At 39.8% G+C, this 16,714-nt stretch overlaps 1 protein-coding gene across 1 annotated transcript in view; it reads left to right on the top strand.

The window, feature by feature from the left end:
- The window catches only part of SIM1 (SIM bHLH transcription factor 1), a 69,764-nt gene that overhangs the window by 30,131 nt on the left and 22,919 nt on the right, over positions 1-16,714 (top strand). The window contains exons 4-8 of the mRNA XM_015818007.1: positions 1,153-1,261; positions 1,408-1,493; positions 3,733-3,932; positions 4,192-4,298; positions 8,592-8,739. Coding sequence (XP_015673493.1) covers positions 1,153-1,261; positions 1,408-1,493; positions 3,733-3,932; positions 4,192-4,298; positions 8,592-8,739 — 650 coding nt within the window. The remainder of the gene's footprint in view (positions 1-1,152; positions 1,262-1,407; positions 1,494-3,732; positions 3,933-4,191; positions 4,299-8,591; positions 8,740-16,714) is intronic.

The following is a 16,714-nucleotide window of genomic DNA, read 5'->3' as shown; positions in this document are numbered from 1 at the left end:
ATCTCATTCCAAATCAAGAACGTGTTTTCACATTCCCTTGAAAGCGACTCCAGTGGGTTGACACTTCAGGTCTTCTTAGAATGACCAGAAGGATACCAAGAGCAATGGGGGCAGGTTGCTGTTTGGGAGACCTCTGTGGAATAATGCAGGTGGTGATCGAAAACTATTACAGCCTCAGTTTCCAGTTTTACTCTCTTTCCCTATGCTGCTCTGACAGTGTGCTCCAATTTGGAAGCTGCCTTGGAGTCAGTGGTAGTTATTCCAGGGAAATATAGAGAATTGAAGCTTCAGGGTGCATTCTACTCCGCCCATGGGGATTTACTGGTTTTGATTAAACACCTTTAAACTGCAGCCTCAAGAGTGATGCTGTTCTGGCCACAGTGCCTTCTCAAGACACACTAACATGGAGCGAACCTAAACTAGAACTCAGTGACCCTCCTGCTCCACCAAATTATCTCCACATAGAAAAACCTGATACGTCTTTTGGCCCTGCTTGCCCTTCTAGGTGAAAGGGTACTTTTTTTTTTTTTTTAACCATACAAGCAGAGGGATGTCAAGATTAGCCATTTAATGTAACGGGCTTACCCTGGGATAAATTTCCATCCAAAACCTTCGGCTTACAACATCCTTCTGTAGCCTCTGACCCTTCACACGAGGGATCCTTCGCACCACCCTCCCTCCAAACAAGTCGAAGATCGTGGCCTGCAGGGCCAGAAGTCGTTGGATGTTGGTTAGCTTGCTCGTTGCCTACCTCGGCAGGCAGAGCAAGCAAAAGCCTAAGGGCCATTCACTGGGCTCGCACGCCGCCTGGTTCACACGAGCTGGGTTCACGGTTAAATCCTAGACGTGCGAATTCAGTCTTTGGGTGAATGGAACCCGTATTGTGTATTGTGTGGATCGGGGTCCTCCCAGCCTCAGACCCTCGGGTGGCTACTGCAGTGTTTCTCAACCTTGACAATTTTAAGGCATGTGGACTTCAACTCCCAGAATTCCACAGCCAGCATTGCTGGCTGTGGAATTCTGGGAGTTGAAGTCCACATGCCTTAAAATTGTCAAGGTTGAGAAACACTGGGCTAAAGTGACCCGAACCGGCAGCCCTGCCTCAATACGCAGCAGCGCTCTTCTCCCCCCGCTCCGCTTCCTTTCTTTCAGGTAGAGCTGACCGGCAACAGCATTTACGAATACATCCACCCGGCCGATCACGACGAGATGACCGCCGTCCTCACCGCTCATCAGCCCTACCATTCCCACTTCGTTCAGGGTAACGCGCTCGGGGGGGGGGGGGGGGGGGGGGGGGGGGGGGGAGAAGGCGAGCGGGCGGGGAAGGGAAGGGAAAGGAAAATGGCGGAGGGGGGAGGGCGAGCAGCCTCCTCCCTGACATGCGCACTCTGCTCCTTCGCCTCGCAGAGTACGAGATCGAGCGCTCTTTTTTCCTCCGGATGAAATGCGTCTTGGCCAAGCGGAACGCGGGCCTCACCTGCGGAGGCTACAAGGTAGGTAGTGGCGCGAGCGCCAACTGGTGGCCAAGCCGAGAACTGCCGGAGTCCCCAGCTGGCTGAAGGTGAAAATGTAAAGGCGCCTTCCAAACTCCATAACGAGGGGGGGGGAGGGGTCCTTGGTGCTCTTCTGAAGCTTGGCTGTTTTTCTTGCAGACGTTTTCATTGCCCAAACTAGGCCACGTCGTCAGGGCTAGTATGCTACTAACTCCAAGTATTCCCGCCTTGCCCAATTTGGCGCTCTCCGTTCGCGTTGAAAGTGCAGATCCCCCGCCACTGGAATCTGGCAGCTCTGAAAAACTGCAACCCCAGCCTTTTCCTTTAAGGTCTTGCAGTTGTTGGTCCGGGTAGTGGCTGCCTTCTTGTCTTTCAGATCGGAGGTTTTGTCCTCCGAGGCTTCATGCTAATCAAGATAGAGATGTCGCCCACACTTATTTAGGAGGAAGCCCCATGCTGTGAAATTTATAGCTGAGTAAACAGGCACAGGATTAGTTTGTAAAGCAGCAAGCCTCTGCATACTTGGGAGTAAAGCCCCTTGAAATCCACTTAAGCCCCCATGGTTTCACTCAGCTTAAATTCAGGGAAATCTATACATCCCCAGCCTACAGAAAACAAGTTTGCCTTCTTCGTTACAGTTATGGATAAAAACACCCAATACGCTGAATGGGTGTAGGCTTGCACACTAAGAATCACTGAAGGGGCATTCCAATTTCAAGGGTCCTTATTTGGCAGGGAGATCCTAGAGAATTCAAGTTCAGATATTCTCGGTTAATTGTATTGTGTTGGTGGTGGAATTTGTTTCCCCCCTCAGTGCAGCCTGAAAATTAGAATTTTGCTTAAGGCTAAAACCTATGTGGTCATTAATTTTACACTACTTGTAAAATTGTAAATGTACAATGTAAAATTGTACAATGTAAAATTGTACAATGGCACAAGTCCCATTGTAAAATGGGACTTGTGCCTGAGTAGAAGCATAGGGGGCTGAGGGCTGAGCTTTAAAAGATTACTGAAGAGGTTTTTGTCTAAGCTTCATTGATTGCAGGACATTCATCTCCGAAAGAAAGCCTATGAAATAATTATTTCTTTTTTTTAAAAAAGGGCTTCAACGAGCCTTAGTGTATTTACTTGTTGAATGAAAACAACTGAATTGTCTGCGGAAGTCTATAGTATTTCTTGGGATTGGTTCTGTGCCAATCTTGTTTCAGAAGTTTTTATTTGTGTAGCCAGGATCTTTCCTCTTGCTCCATATTGTCCTTCCAGCCATTAATGTAGCCTGTCTCATAAACCCGTGCAGCAGCGTACAGAATGGTTAACTTTTTGAATTCTTGCATATTGACATGCTTTTATCCACTAATAGGAAAGATCCCTCCAGGCAGGTTACATTCACTGTAACTCCTAAGGCTATGTTCACAGTGATTCATAGTATCTTATAGGCCATTCCTTCATTAGAAATTAATAGCAATTTATAGCATACACCATCACTGTGCTGATCTAACAGGAAGGAAAGCAGGTTTTATATCACCAGAATAATAGCTGGGTGTTGTTAGAAGAGCTATAAATTGCTACTGAGGAAATGCCCTATAAAATCATTAGCGCCATGAATTTCTATAGCAATGGCTAGATGACACAATTACACTGTGCTTCACTATGTTTCACAAAAAGGGAAATTGTTTAAGGCTGCAACTCTATCTACAAATCCATAGGATAGTTGAATTTATTTCAAAATCAGCGTGCATAGGGTTGTGTAGTGAAATATCACTAGAGGTAATTGTTTTATTCTATGCTTGAAGGTAAAATAATACTTGTTGAGGGTCATCGTTAGGATTGCTGGAGCATGGATACATGTTATTTGCTCGTTACTATACAGTTGAAGGCTGGCAGTGAATATAATTTAACTTTATTCAGGCTTGCACCAAAAGTGATCCTTTGGAAATTTAAATAAATGTATGAAGAGAGGAGCAATGAGAAGATACAAAATGGACTACAGGGTGCTTTCACTGAGAAGCATCAACATGTGGGGAGGGGATATCCTCCATGTTCCTTTTGGAATTCCCCCATTCAGACATGTATGTCATTCTAGTGTGCCTATCATATGGAAAATCTGGTTAACCCTATAATTGGGCTCTCATATACCATACTCTGCATATTTGCCATGGCAGAAGCCTGCAAAGGGGGATGTTGGCTTGCTGTTATGTAGATGACTTGAGATGACTTTTTTGTCTCTTTGCCCTGACAGGTGATTCATTGCAGTGGTTACCTAAAGATCCGTCAGTACAGCTTGGACATGTCCCCTTTTGATGGCTGCTACCAAAATGTTGGATTGGTGGCAGTGGGCCACTCCTTACCCCCCAGTGCTGTGACAGAGATTAAGCTGCACAGCAATATGTTTATGTTTCGGGCCAGCCTGGATATGAAGCTCATCTTCCTTGATTCACGGTAAGTCATCACTTGGGCTTCCTTTAGGCCAACAATAGCCCAAACAAGATAAGGTGGCTGGTTGCCCTTTTCTTTTCTGAATCTATTTGGGCTTCCATCTCACTCTAGTAGGGTTGGTTTGCTTTAATTTTGATCTAGTCTGCTGGTAAACCAACCTTACTGAGGCTTATTAACAAACCATGATTTAAAAATCTGGCTTGGCATGATGTGTGAAGCCAATCTCATTCTGTCTTTCTCTCTCTCTCTCTCTTTTTGGTAGGGTAGCTGAGCTGACTGGTTATGAACCTCAGGACTTGATTGAGAAGACACTGTACCACCACGTCCATGGCTGTGACACTTTCCATTTGCGCTGCGCTCACCACCTGCGTAAGGAGCCTCTTCCCTTTGAGCCTTTGAAGCCCTCAGCTGAGCCCTGTTTACTCAGAAGTAAGTCACACTGAGTTCAGAGGGACTTACTCCCAAAGTAAAGTGGGCTGACTGGCTGGGACTTTCCCAAGCAGAAGAGCAATTGAACTCACCTTTGCTAGTAAGGCAGTCTCAGCACATAGTTGAAAAGAGAGGGATAACAAAATCAAGATATATTTTTCTACAGGTTGATGAAAAAAGGAAGGGGAAGGGGGGGGGAGGGATAGATACATTGCAAAGGGCAATGTCTCCCATGGGTCCAGTCAGGCACACTTTGGGGAAGTTAGTAAGTCAAGATGGTTATCATGGCCACATGAGCAAAGCCCCATCCCTTTTATCTGTCTCTTGATGTTGCATGCACATACAAAGAAGTGGGGCTTTAAAATCATCAACTTTTAAAATCCTCTTCTTCAATAGATACTGCAGCTTCCCATATGTTACAAAAGAGTACATCCTTTTGTCATTCTTCCACCCACTGAGTACGTGGGCAGCAGAGGCTGGAGACACAACTTTATAAAAGAAAAAACACCAGCTTTTAAAGATATTTTATACAGGAAATGAATTCATTGTCTAGGGCAGGGGTAGGCAACCTTGGCTCTTTTATGACTCGTGGACTTCAACTCCCAGAATTCCTGAGCCAGCATGGCTCAGCTTGGAAACTCTTCCTTTCCCCTCAGCATGGCTGACTCAGGAATTCTGGGAGTTGAAGACCACGAGTCATAAAAGAGCCAAGGTTGCCTACCCCTAGTCTAGGGGAGCATTGTTTGATCTACTACGAATTGTGTTATTGTGATCATAATCACTAAATTCCTGTGACTATGAAACATTACCTTTTCCACACAGGATTTCCCTAGTACTGTACTATAGCAGTAGACGCTATGATTTCCATCTGCTTCCATTTTTATCTTTGGCTTTGGTTCACTGTATCTGCAGTGAACCTTGAGATAATGACTTGTACTGACTTCTTAGAATCATCCAGACCTTCTTGAAGTAATATAAAGCCTATCCTCATGTCTATTATTGCAACACAAATAGGTGACTCTAGAAGGTTGTTTCACCAGTAGGGAAATAAGAGTCACAACAATGACAAAAGCAGCAATCAAATTTTTTACTTGGGAATTAACCTCAGTGAATTCAATGAGACTCACTTCTAGCAATAGCAATAGCACTTAGACTTATATATCGCTTCATAGCATTTTACAGCACTCTCTAAGCGGTTCACATTGTTACCCCCAACAATCTGGGTCCTCATTTTACCGACCTCGGAAGGCTGAAAGGCTGAGGCAACCTTGAGCCGGTCAGGATCAAACTCCTGGCAGTTGGCAGAGTTTGCCTGCAATATTGCATTCTAACCACTGCGCCAACATATAAACATTATGTATACAGTATGTATGCATATATAAATGTAGAATAGACAAGACACCATGTGTGGATAGGGGAGACCATGAGTTCTACTCCCGCCTTAGTCATGAAAATCAGCTGAGTGACTTTGGGCCAATTGCTGTCTCTCGGCCCATACTATCTCCCGGGGTTGTTGTTGTGAGGAAAATAGGAGGAGGTAGGTAGTACAAAAGTAAGTAGTACTTTTTTTTTAAAGTGTGCTATACTTCAAATGACAATAGCTTGAGAATGCTACTTATTGGTGCATTATTGAAATTAGCAAAATGGGGGTTGCATGGCCATATATTTTATTGTTTTTATGACTGGTGATGGTGGTGGATCAGTAGCATCATTTTCACTTAGTTGGCAAGTCACAAATGGACCTTGCTTGCTATTAGTAGCTCCTATTAATAGCTTCATTGTCTACCCTCTCTCTACATCCACAACCTATCAGCAGGCTAGTTGTTTTTTTATATTCAAAAGAATGCTGGACTATGTCCCAAAACAGTCCAATAGGCAGGTTTCTAGATGAGGAATACCTATAACCTGTTAGTTGGGCAACATGCTATGTGACTTAAATCACCTACTCACCCAATTTTCTCTCCCCCCACATACATGTTAAAGAAAGCAGTTTTGATTTGTTTATCCCATTGATAGGTGATGCTTGATGGCAAGAAAATCTGCAATTCCAATTCATCTTTTAAAAAATGCCACTTTGAGAAAGTTTATGCCAGTTTATGCCAGTTTGGAAAAGCTCATGGAAAGAAAGAAAGAAAGAAAGAAAGAAAGAAAGAAAGAAAGAAAGAAAGAAAGAAAGAAAGAAAGAAAGAAAGAAAGGGCAGACTATATTTCCAAGAGGATTTCATAATATTTTTCCCCAAAGAACCTGAGATCTATTAAGGAAATGGAATAATCAGCTCCACTTCTAAGAAAGTTTATTTTCATCAAGCAATAAACATGCATGTTCCCCTACCCCTGATTTTGTTCTGTTCTATGATGTGTTAAGAATAGTGCATGAGATTGATTTGAAAGTGGCCTCTATGGAATGATATCTCAATTCTAAAAGAGCAATTACAGTGAGATCCTTTGTTGATCCAGAACTATTCAAATCAAGGAAGGTTTGGGATTTTGGTCATTCTTACTTTCCTACAACTCACTCTGATGACTAAAACCTATTTTATAACTACAGGCACATGGAAATAATACCATTGATTTCACCTTAACCTCCTGCTAAATGAGCCTAGGATAGTTTTTCAGGTTAGGATATACTTTTCCAAAGAAAGTTGCTTCACTGCTTTCCATAGTTTGCTGATCCCCTTCTTGAGTTCTGTATCTTCTGTCTTCGGCCATAAGTGGAAAAACAGCAGGTAAAACCTCTTCTAATGTTTCAACTCCAAATGTGGGAGAAGTGATCACATTAAAGCTAAGACACCATCTAGAGTTAATAGCTTTAAAATCTTAAGCCACTTTTTTGCTTTATGCATATGCGATACCTTTAATTTTTGAAGTCCTGTGTACAATGCATGCACCTCAACCATCTTTAAGTATACAAGATTCAGAATGACTTGTAAAATGCTCAAATTTTAGTCTTTTCAAATCTCATGCAAAGCCAGGTTCATTTCAGTGCTTCATTTTATAAGTAAAATTGAGAGAAAAGAGAAGCCATGTTTATATTACACATTAAATGCCCTGTAAAATAGAGAATTAGGCTGGTCATTTACTGAAGAGAATAGATCATCTACTTATAGAAATTATTGTGTTGATGTTCCACTTTAAAGAAAGTCAAGTACTGTACAGGACCATTTAGTATGTAGACACTAGAAAATCTGAAGTCATTGATTAATAAAAAGTATTTGCAAAAATAGCTCTTTGAGCACTTAAATTACCTGCTGCTTCTATAACTGTCATTAAATAACTGCATTCTGAAACATCATTTTGTAACTGATGAATAATTATCTGGAAAGAGGTCAGGTGCTGCAATTTTATAGCCAATTTTAGATAACTAAATCCCTCCAATCTTCAGGGATTTGCTTCCGATACGTAGATACATAGACTTCTGATACATACTTCTTATACGTAGATTTCTACTATGGGTAGTCTTCTACATACTAGTTTCTTCAATTTGGAGCCCTCCAGATGTGTTGGATTGCAGCTCCCAGTAAATTGGTAAGCACCATGCTGAGGAGGGGCAGGTTCTCTGTAAATATGAGATTGAGTCTCATTGAATTCACTGTAGCTTACCTCTTAGCAGTCATGTGTAGAATCACATTGTTAACAATCATTTATGTGCTTTTGGTTCCTATGCTCTTCATGGAACAAACTGACTTCCTAGAATCCCTATGACAGCAATGGTTAAGGGCATGGGCTATGTATCAAACAGGCAATAGGTTGTGGGGATAAGGAGTATTTCTTCTTGAAAAATAAATTAGTTTATGTGCTCTGTGGAATGCATCAATGGTCTTTCCATAATGTTTTTATCTTCATGAAGCCAGTTATTGACTGGTTGGGTAGAAGGCTGTGAAGCGATTGGTAAAAACAAAAGTTGGTTTGAACTGGAGGTTTCCAAGCTTTCCTGAACATTAATAAAATGTCAATGAAGCATTGATGAAGTGGAGCCTTTACAATGCAGTGTAGAGGGTCAGGACTAGGACTGTGTAGATTCAGATACAAGACCACCTTAAGTCATGGAAGCTCACTGGGAGATTTGGTCAGTTTGTAGAAAGGAATACAATGTATGTTTCTCAAGCTCCTGGAGGAAAAACAAGATATAAATCATCATGAGTATCGTGGTCTATATGCTGGTCTTCTGTCCTGAGAGAACAGACTCTGCAATATCCCTTCCTTAATTAAACCTGCTACTGTTTTCTTTTTCAGTGCTAGTGAAAGGGCAAGTCACCACTAAATATTACCGTTTCCTGGCCAAACAAGGTGGCTGGGTTTGGGTGCAGAGCTACGCCACCATCGTTCACAACAGCCGGTCTTCCCGGCCCCATTGCATCGTCAGCGTCAACTATGTGCTCACGTAAGTCCGTGTCCTGGAAGCTCTGTGGTACTTTTCAGAAGAGGGCACCTGAGTGCTCGCAGAATACCTGGCGTCCAGTTTTGAGAATTCATTAAGTGCAAGAGGGGCCGTTGCTTCAGAGCTGGATTGCATAAAAAAATAAAATAAAAATGAACTGCTTTTCTTTTGCCTGTTATGGGAACACTTTAAGTGGGGCCGTAAAAAGGGCCAATATTTCAATCCTCCCCTCCCACCCAAATCCACTTTGGCTGAAGTTTTTAGTTCACGGGTACCGCCCTTTCTATGAGTTTGGCCAGGATATCTGGAGTTCTTTCATCTGCCTGAAAGCTTTCCTTCCCTGTCTTCTTCTGTTCTCCTAGAGGGAAATGAGCAAGATTTAGGGCTTTGTCACCCCTAATGTTTGCTCACTTTCTGCCTTCTTATAGCTGAAGGGGCACCCTGCATTAAATAAAATCTAATGCAGCGTAAAAGAAAGGTTTCAACGTACGGAGTTATTTATACTTAACAAACAGGACATCTGTTTTTCTTTTTCTCTGAAACAGGGGGTCAGAACCTGGGAGTTTGAAGTTCTTAATTTTATCCAGAGTATCTATCAAAGCATTGTGATTTCTTTCTTGTTCAAAGGGATGAAGCATTATACGGAGAGGGGAAAGGGGCAGGGAAAGGGTTGGAGTGACTAGAAGGGGTTCAGTTAGCAAAACAATAGCCTACAAGAGAAAAATATACCGTGAGGAGGGCAAGGAAAGAGGATTAAAAACATTGAAAATGTCCCATATCTTATCATAATTAATACTTAGGCAGTTGCTAGGAGTAAATGTCTGCACAATTGCACTTACCAAAAGAATGCGAAATTACATGCGAAGCTCTGTCTTTCATTCTCCCTCTCAAAAGTTTCTCTGATATAGCTATCGTTGCTCTTTTGTTCCCTGGATCCAGGTTGCTAAAAAACAATGGACACCCCAGAGTCCCATTTTCCTTTCTAAAATCTGTTTGAAAGCATGATGGTTAATGTATAAAGGCAGAGAGCCAGACAATAGAGTAAGAAATTCAGTAATATATGAACCATGGCAATTATGACCTAGGTATTTGCAAGACCGCCTCCTACCAAACACCTCCCTTCGACCAGTCCGCTCCCACAGAGAGGGCCTCCTTAGGGTGCCGTCGGCCAGACTATTCCGGCTGGCGACCCCCAGGGGGAGAGCCTTCTCTGTGGCAGCTCCTGCCCTCTGGAATGACCTACCCCCCGACCTACGTACAGTTGCGGACCTGCGCCTTTTTCGCCGAGCCCTGAAGGCCCATCTATTCCGTGCGGCTGGCCTGGAGTAGTTTGATTATGTTTTAGTGGGGGTTTTGTATGGGGTATTTTTAGAGCAGGCCTGTTATTTAATTTGATTTTAGAACAGAAACTTGCGTATATTTATCGTGGTTTTTATTATCGCCTGTTCACCGCCCTGAGTCCTGTAAGGGAGATAGGGCGGTATATAAATTCAATTAATAATAATAATAATAATAATAATAATAATAATAATAATAATAATAATAATAATAATAATGATACCATGGAAGATATCCATTGGCACCCCAATTTAAAAAAATCCACCTTATATATTGAAAAAACAAAAATAGCCTGTACCTTAAAAGATAGCTAAATCTCATAGATTATGTTCTTGCATAAGATTTCAAGGTGAAATGGATATTTTGTACTCTTTTAATTAAAAAAGTATTTTTTTAAAAAAAGAATAAAAGGTATTTCTTTTTAATGTTTTCTTTTTAATGGTTTGATGCCTGGACACTGTGAGAAATTGTAGTATTTCAGGGCCTGGAAAAGATACTGACTGGGCTATAAGATAGCACTAAAGCTCAGCTGACCTTGGTTTATCCCCAAACAATACGGCAGGCTCATAACAGATTAGTGTTTAATGTAGATGGGAAACCCTAAGTTGTTAGGCAACTACTCTAGGACTTTATGCTAATCTGGAAAGATAAAGATTAAAGAAGACATCTGTGGTTATTGCTGCTAAGAAAGCTACATGGTTACTTCATGAAGTCATCAAGAATCAATCCCAACTCAAGGAAATCTCTACCTTTATAGCTGCTGGCAGAAGCATATTTTTCCATCTCTAGATTGATTAAGTAGATCAACCCCATCACATAAATACAAGATATATTGTTATAGAAAGTCATTGTATTGTTTAGTTTATTTATATATAGGGATATTCTGCCAATGCATCTTGGAAGGTGAGCATATGTGCTTTTTGTCCATTGGTGCTTTTGTACTCTATTTGTTTGAATCAAAATTTCAATTACTGATAATTATATATTCAAAATCCCTCTTTCCCCCATCTTTTGGGTTAGTCCTTTAGTTACTATAATTGTTTATTTATTTGCTGTGACTTATATGTTGCCCCACTCTAGAGACTGAATGGCTTACAGCAACCAATATAGGTAGAATTAAAAACAGCGAAACCATCAAAGAGTAACTGAGAGCATTCACCCAATCATGCTTATCCTTTGTATGATCTTCCCAAATGCCTTCTGGAAGATCCACATTTCTTATTCTATATATATAAATAAAAATGTAAATGTTCGTTTGTTCAAAATCTTAAATCTCTGAAAGTTCTTCACCGATTGCTTTGAAATTTTGACACAACGTTGCATTCGAATACGCGCGTGTTTTTATATATCTATATTATATAGATGTCACACCTGTGACAGGTAAAACATGCTTTTTTTGAAAAACAACACCATCTGTTGGACATAAAAGCAACACACGCTTTTACCAGATTGAGCCACAGCAACGCGTGGCTGGGTACAGCTAGTGGCTAATAAAAAGCTGTACAAGAAGGGGCAGTTCAAATATCTGGGAGAAAACTATTCCCGGGCTGGGCGTTTTACTGAGAAAGCGTGACAGGATCATGGTTCCTGCCTGTTCAAGATAGCCAGCAACTGGTGGGGGAGGAAACGAAGCACCTGAAACTGGGTGGAATTAGAGAGGAAACTTTGAGAGGGGGGGCATACAAATGTAATAAATAAAATAGATAAAAGTTTGTCGATTTCCTTCACTCTCCTATCTTTTCTGATTTAGCCAGATCATTAATGCAGAGATTGGACAAATATGCTCTAATGTTTTGTGCAAATCTTTCCCTACCTCGTTTCTTGGGTTAATTTAATTACCAGCTTAATAATCCCAAACGGTAACTGATTTTTTTTGTTTTTTGTTTTCTCTTGAAGATGGTTCGCTTCTCATCCAAGAAGCTTCTGACTTCAGAAGTCAGGACTGAAGAAACTTCTTGCATGAGAAGCAAACTATCTTCAAGGGAAAAAAAACGAGAAAGTCCAGTTGCCTTTTGAAAAAAAGCACTTCTGGGACAACCATGACCTGGATGACTGACAATCTCCATAGACAACCGGCTTAATAGTGTTGTTAAAGAGAGCCACAATGTTTGCTAATCTTCCAGTTGGCTGTCTTGATTCATCTTTCACCTGCAGTGGAGTAAAGAACAGAACAGTATCAACCAAGCTCTGCTGTTCCTTTGCTTGTTTGTACCTTATGATATCATCAGCTGCCTAGATTTGTGCTTTTAACTGAAAATACAGAGAAATGAGAATTTCAGTGGTGTCAAGTACAGGCAGCTATTACAGAATATTGATTTCTTAGGGCAGAGATGTACAATGTAAGATGTAGTGTGTTTTTTTTTTTTTAAAAAAAATCTATCAGCAGCTGAAAGGCCCAGAGAGCAAGGAATATAAAATCTGGAAACTGTTTGTTTGTTTGTTTGTTTGTTTATTTGTTTATTTATTTATTTATTTATTTATTTATTTATTTATTTATTTATTTATATACAGCTTCTGGGCATTATACAGTAAAAAATGATAAAATAGTTTAAAAATTAGGGGGGGGGAGAATAACATTGAACATAACAGAGTATATGCCAGTGGGCATGACATCAGTCTATCCCAGAGCCAGACTTTTAAAGATTGTTTAAAAATTTGTAAAGTCAGGTTAATTTGAACCTCTGGGGGTATTACTCCAAGGGGTAGGCAATGTGACAGTTTGTTCTATTTGGTCAGGAAAAGCTCTTGGGGTATTAAAGCATTTCTTTTCTTCAACTTTCTGCTGAGAGTCGGCACAAAACCTCATTATTCTCATTCAATTTGCCATCACTTTGGAATGGCATGATTTTGTGGGACCCTCGAATCCTGAAAGAGAAATTTAGGGATATATGTAGCTCAATTCAGATTGAACTTGCATTTATCCTGCCTCTCTTTTATTACTTTACTAGGCATTTTTGGACATTGTGTAACTAATTGTGAGTCCAATAACATTGCCACTTCCTCAATCAGATCTTCCAACTCAGCCCTGACATTTGGATTTTTCAAGATTTTAAATGAGTTCCTCCTATCATTGTCACTCCCCAAATTTAGATTTTTTAAAGATTTTAAATGAGTTCCTCCTACCATTGTCACTCCCCAAATCCTTTCAATTGCTAACCCAGGTAAACAATTCAGTTGAGGTGCTCTGTTGATGTCACTCTCTAACATGGGCTGCATGCTGGCTTGGCCTGGGGACTGTTTACTGAGAGAGACATTCATGAAATTATTTATATAACACACAAAGTACATCATAATATATTTCCTATTAAGAAACATAATCCATTTTCCCAGCACTGTAGAGCATATTCCCAATAAACATATGTAGAATTACAGTCTTAGAAATCATTGATACAATAGATTGGGTTTCCCTCTTTGTTATAAGTATATACACTTTCATCTTATTTACTGGTCTTTGAGGAATAATTCTGTCTAATGTGTGATTAAAGCATTGTGTGTGTGTGTATAGATATAGATAGATACTGTAGATAGATATAGATAGATGAATATAAAAATATATTTATCCTCATTGATACCTGCATCCATTAATAGACTGAGCAAGTAATTACAGATTGTAAAAACACTGAATAATGATGGTTAATGAATACTGCCCAGATAATTAATTTTGTTTTGCTTTTTTGCACTTTGATGTTTTGATTTTGAATACTGTATTTTGTAGTATTGAGGATTTGTCCTGTCTGTTATCCATACATAGGCCCAGGAGGCAGTTATCCATACATAGGCCCAGGAGGCAGTTATTAACCTTTAGTTCAGGAAAACATATATTTGTGAACATTGTTTGATGAAGTTCCAATATTTGCCCTAGTATTTAATCACAGTTTTTTCCTACTCAAAAATATTTCTGATGATTTTTCCCCCATAGCAATTCCTCTATTTTACCTCTGTAGCCTCTTCTCTTCATCTATATAAGCCCTTTTCCAGTTCTGTATAACTATGAAAAAATGCTAAAAACTGGTTTTTAACCAATTAAATAAAAATGTGTATACACACAAACACACATACAATGCTAGAAGGTTCAGTATTAATACATATAAACACATGGAAGTAAATTGTTAATGGATTAAAGTCTCATAATACTATAGATTAAAGTTCCAATTGTTCTCTTCAAATTGCTGGTACAGAAACAGTTTATATGATCCACAATACTTTTATTTCATAGAGAAGAGATCAAAGCAATTGTGACTTTCAACGACTTTTTGTTGAGGACCAACTCTGAACTGCTTACAAATGCATCAAAATATGGGCTATTAAATTAATATGTATTTATTTATATACAGAGACAAGGCTAACATTTTCAGTGCATTGTGTCTGTCTTATACACTGAAGGCATATCTTCTTGAAACAATCTTTAAACGATCACTATTAAGCAATATTTACAATCAGCCTTTCTAAATGAGTTCCTGGGACCACAGATTCTACCCTTGTGTAGAATCATTTTCAAAGTGCGTGCATAGCCTTACTAGGAACATTGGTCTGAAGAGAGGTTTTCCCACAATTAAGCGAAGCCCCCCTGCGGATGGGGCTTCGCTTAATTGCATGGCTCGTTTCTGGCATGCCGCAGACCGGTGCCGGTCCATGGAGGTTGGGGACTCCTGAATTAATTAATCAAACATTGCTGTATCAATAGCTTAGACACATTACAACTGAATGATTCTGATGAAATGCCACGTATTGTACATGAATGTCAGTCTGTGAATCTGATAGGCAACAGTGAAATATTTGCACAATGATAATAATGAACCTCCAAAATGTTTTATGTGTGTAAGAAGGAATCAAACAATGTTTAGGTTATATGGAAAAAAATGTTGAATTTACATCAAGTATTTGTATATTTTTGAAAATATACTTATACAAACAAATAGGATTAATGTTATGACGCTGATTACTTTTAAAGTTCAATGACTGTTTGAGACTGAGAGATATGTAACTAAGCTGGAAAGCCACACTTTTCTCATATCTTACTCTTGCCATTGACTGAACTATTCATCCACGTTTTTCACTGTTAAGAGTATGCTTGCATCCGATCTTCAGTCTTTCTAGCTCAATACTTAACGGTAGCACTGACTGCCAATTTAGCATGAAGGATTCAAGCAGAAATCTTTTCCAGCCCTATTTGATGATGCTGAGAATAGATCCTGGTGCTTTGGCATGCAAAACCAAACACATGCTCTGCCACTGAATGACGTGGAAAGAACAGCCTTTTTAATTTGGGGGGAGGGTGGTGGTGGTGGGGAATAAGGACATTAAAGATAAAACTGTAGTTCAGCATTATCACTTCCCGAGCAGGTATTCTTGCTCTGAAATATTTTACACTTGTTCTTTTTTCCTGGCCTTCTTTCAATTTGAGAACTGCATTTCTACTGGTCAATTGCTTGATTACCTTTTACTAGAGAAGGTTTTGAACATCGCACATCCAACTTTCAATGCTATTTTATATACTTACTGAACTAGGGAGAAAGTCTTAATGGACACAATAAAATAAGAATAACAGTTACAATATATTCTTCAAATCTATGTTGTAGTGGTTCAGAGTGCAAGCAGATTACATAATGCTAACTATGTTCTAATTCCAATATCAGTCTAAGCACAGGACAATGCATTTATGAACATTATAGACGAATTTAACAGAATAACAGAGTTGGAAAGGGCTTTGGAGGTCTTCTAGTCCAGCCCCCTGCTCAGGTAGGAAATCCTATACCATTTCAGACAAATGGTTGTCCAGTCTCTTCTTAAAAACTTCCAGTGTTGGAGCATTCACAACTTCTGGAGGCAAGCTGTTCCACTGATTGTTTTAACTGTCAGGAAATTTCTTTAGTTCTAGGTTGCTTCTCTCTTTGATTTGTTTCCATCCATTGCTTCTTGTCCTGCCTTCAGGTACTTTGGAGAAGAGGTTGACCTCCTCTTCTTTGTGGCAATTCCTAGTTTAACAGAAAATTCGATAGATGCTACCTGAAGAATAACCTGTTAGGGATAGGCAGATGTTAGAAACAGGGAAAGTACTCAGGATAGATAAGTTTTTCTTCTGATCACATGGTAAGAGGTAGCAATCTTCACTGAGCTGGAAATGAAGCTCTGGTCCAGGCAATCCAATGTAAAATCTTTCTAAAAGAACAATATTGCTACTGCATGGCATTGTTTTTACACTTAAACGTCCCTTTTAAGAGTCTTCTAGATTAGAAGATTAGGTGAAACAAAAAGGTCTGGTTCCAATCTGCTTCATTACACTTGCAGATTTAATCTATCTGAAGTGAGCAGATTTATCCTTGTTATTTTATGGAAGAAATGGTAAAAGTTAGATTTTCAAAAGGATTACTATACTGTTACTTAGGTAGATTTCTATGTTGTTTCTTAGCTGCTGCTTTCAAATGAGTTCATAATTTATATTTTCATGAAGTAGAAATATAGGATTCATGCAGGATTCATTCTCAGTTCATTTTTTTTAATGCTAGAAATCCCGCTAGTAGCTTTAAACACCAAGCGGGAGAGAACTAACCTGGATTCCTGTGTCAAGTACTTCTGGAAATTTCACAGAGACTGACTAGCTCAAGGTTATCTGAAATACTTTTTGTAGTAGAGTGAGAAA

The sequence above is a fragment of the Protobothrops mucrosquamatus genome, unplaced genomic scaffold (genome assembly GCF_001527695.2).
Source record: "Protobothrops mucrosquamatus isolate PMUCROS unplaced genomic scaffold, P.Mucros_1.0 scaffold663, whole genome shotgun sequence".
NCBI lineage: Eukaryota > Metazoa > Chordata > Lepidosauria > Squamata > Viperidae > Protobothrops > Protobothrops mucrosquamatus.
Note: the sequence above shows the minus strand (reverse complement) of the source record. Positions and strands in the feature narration are given on the sequence as shown.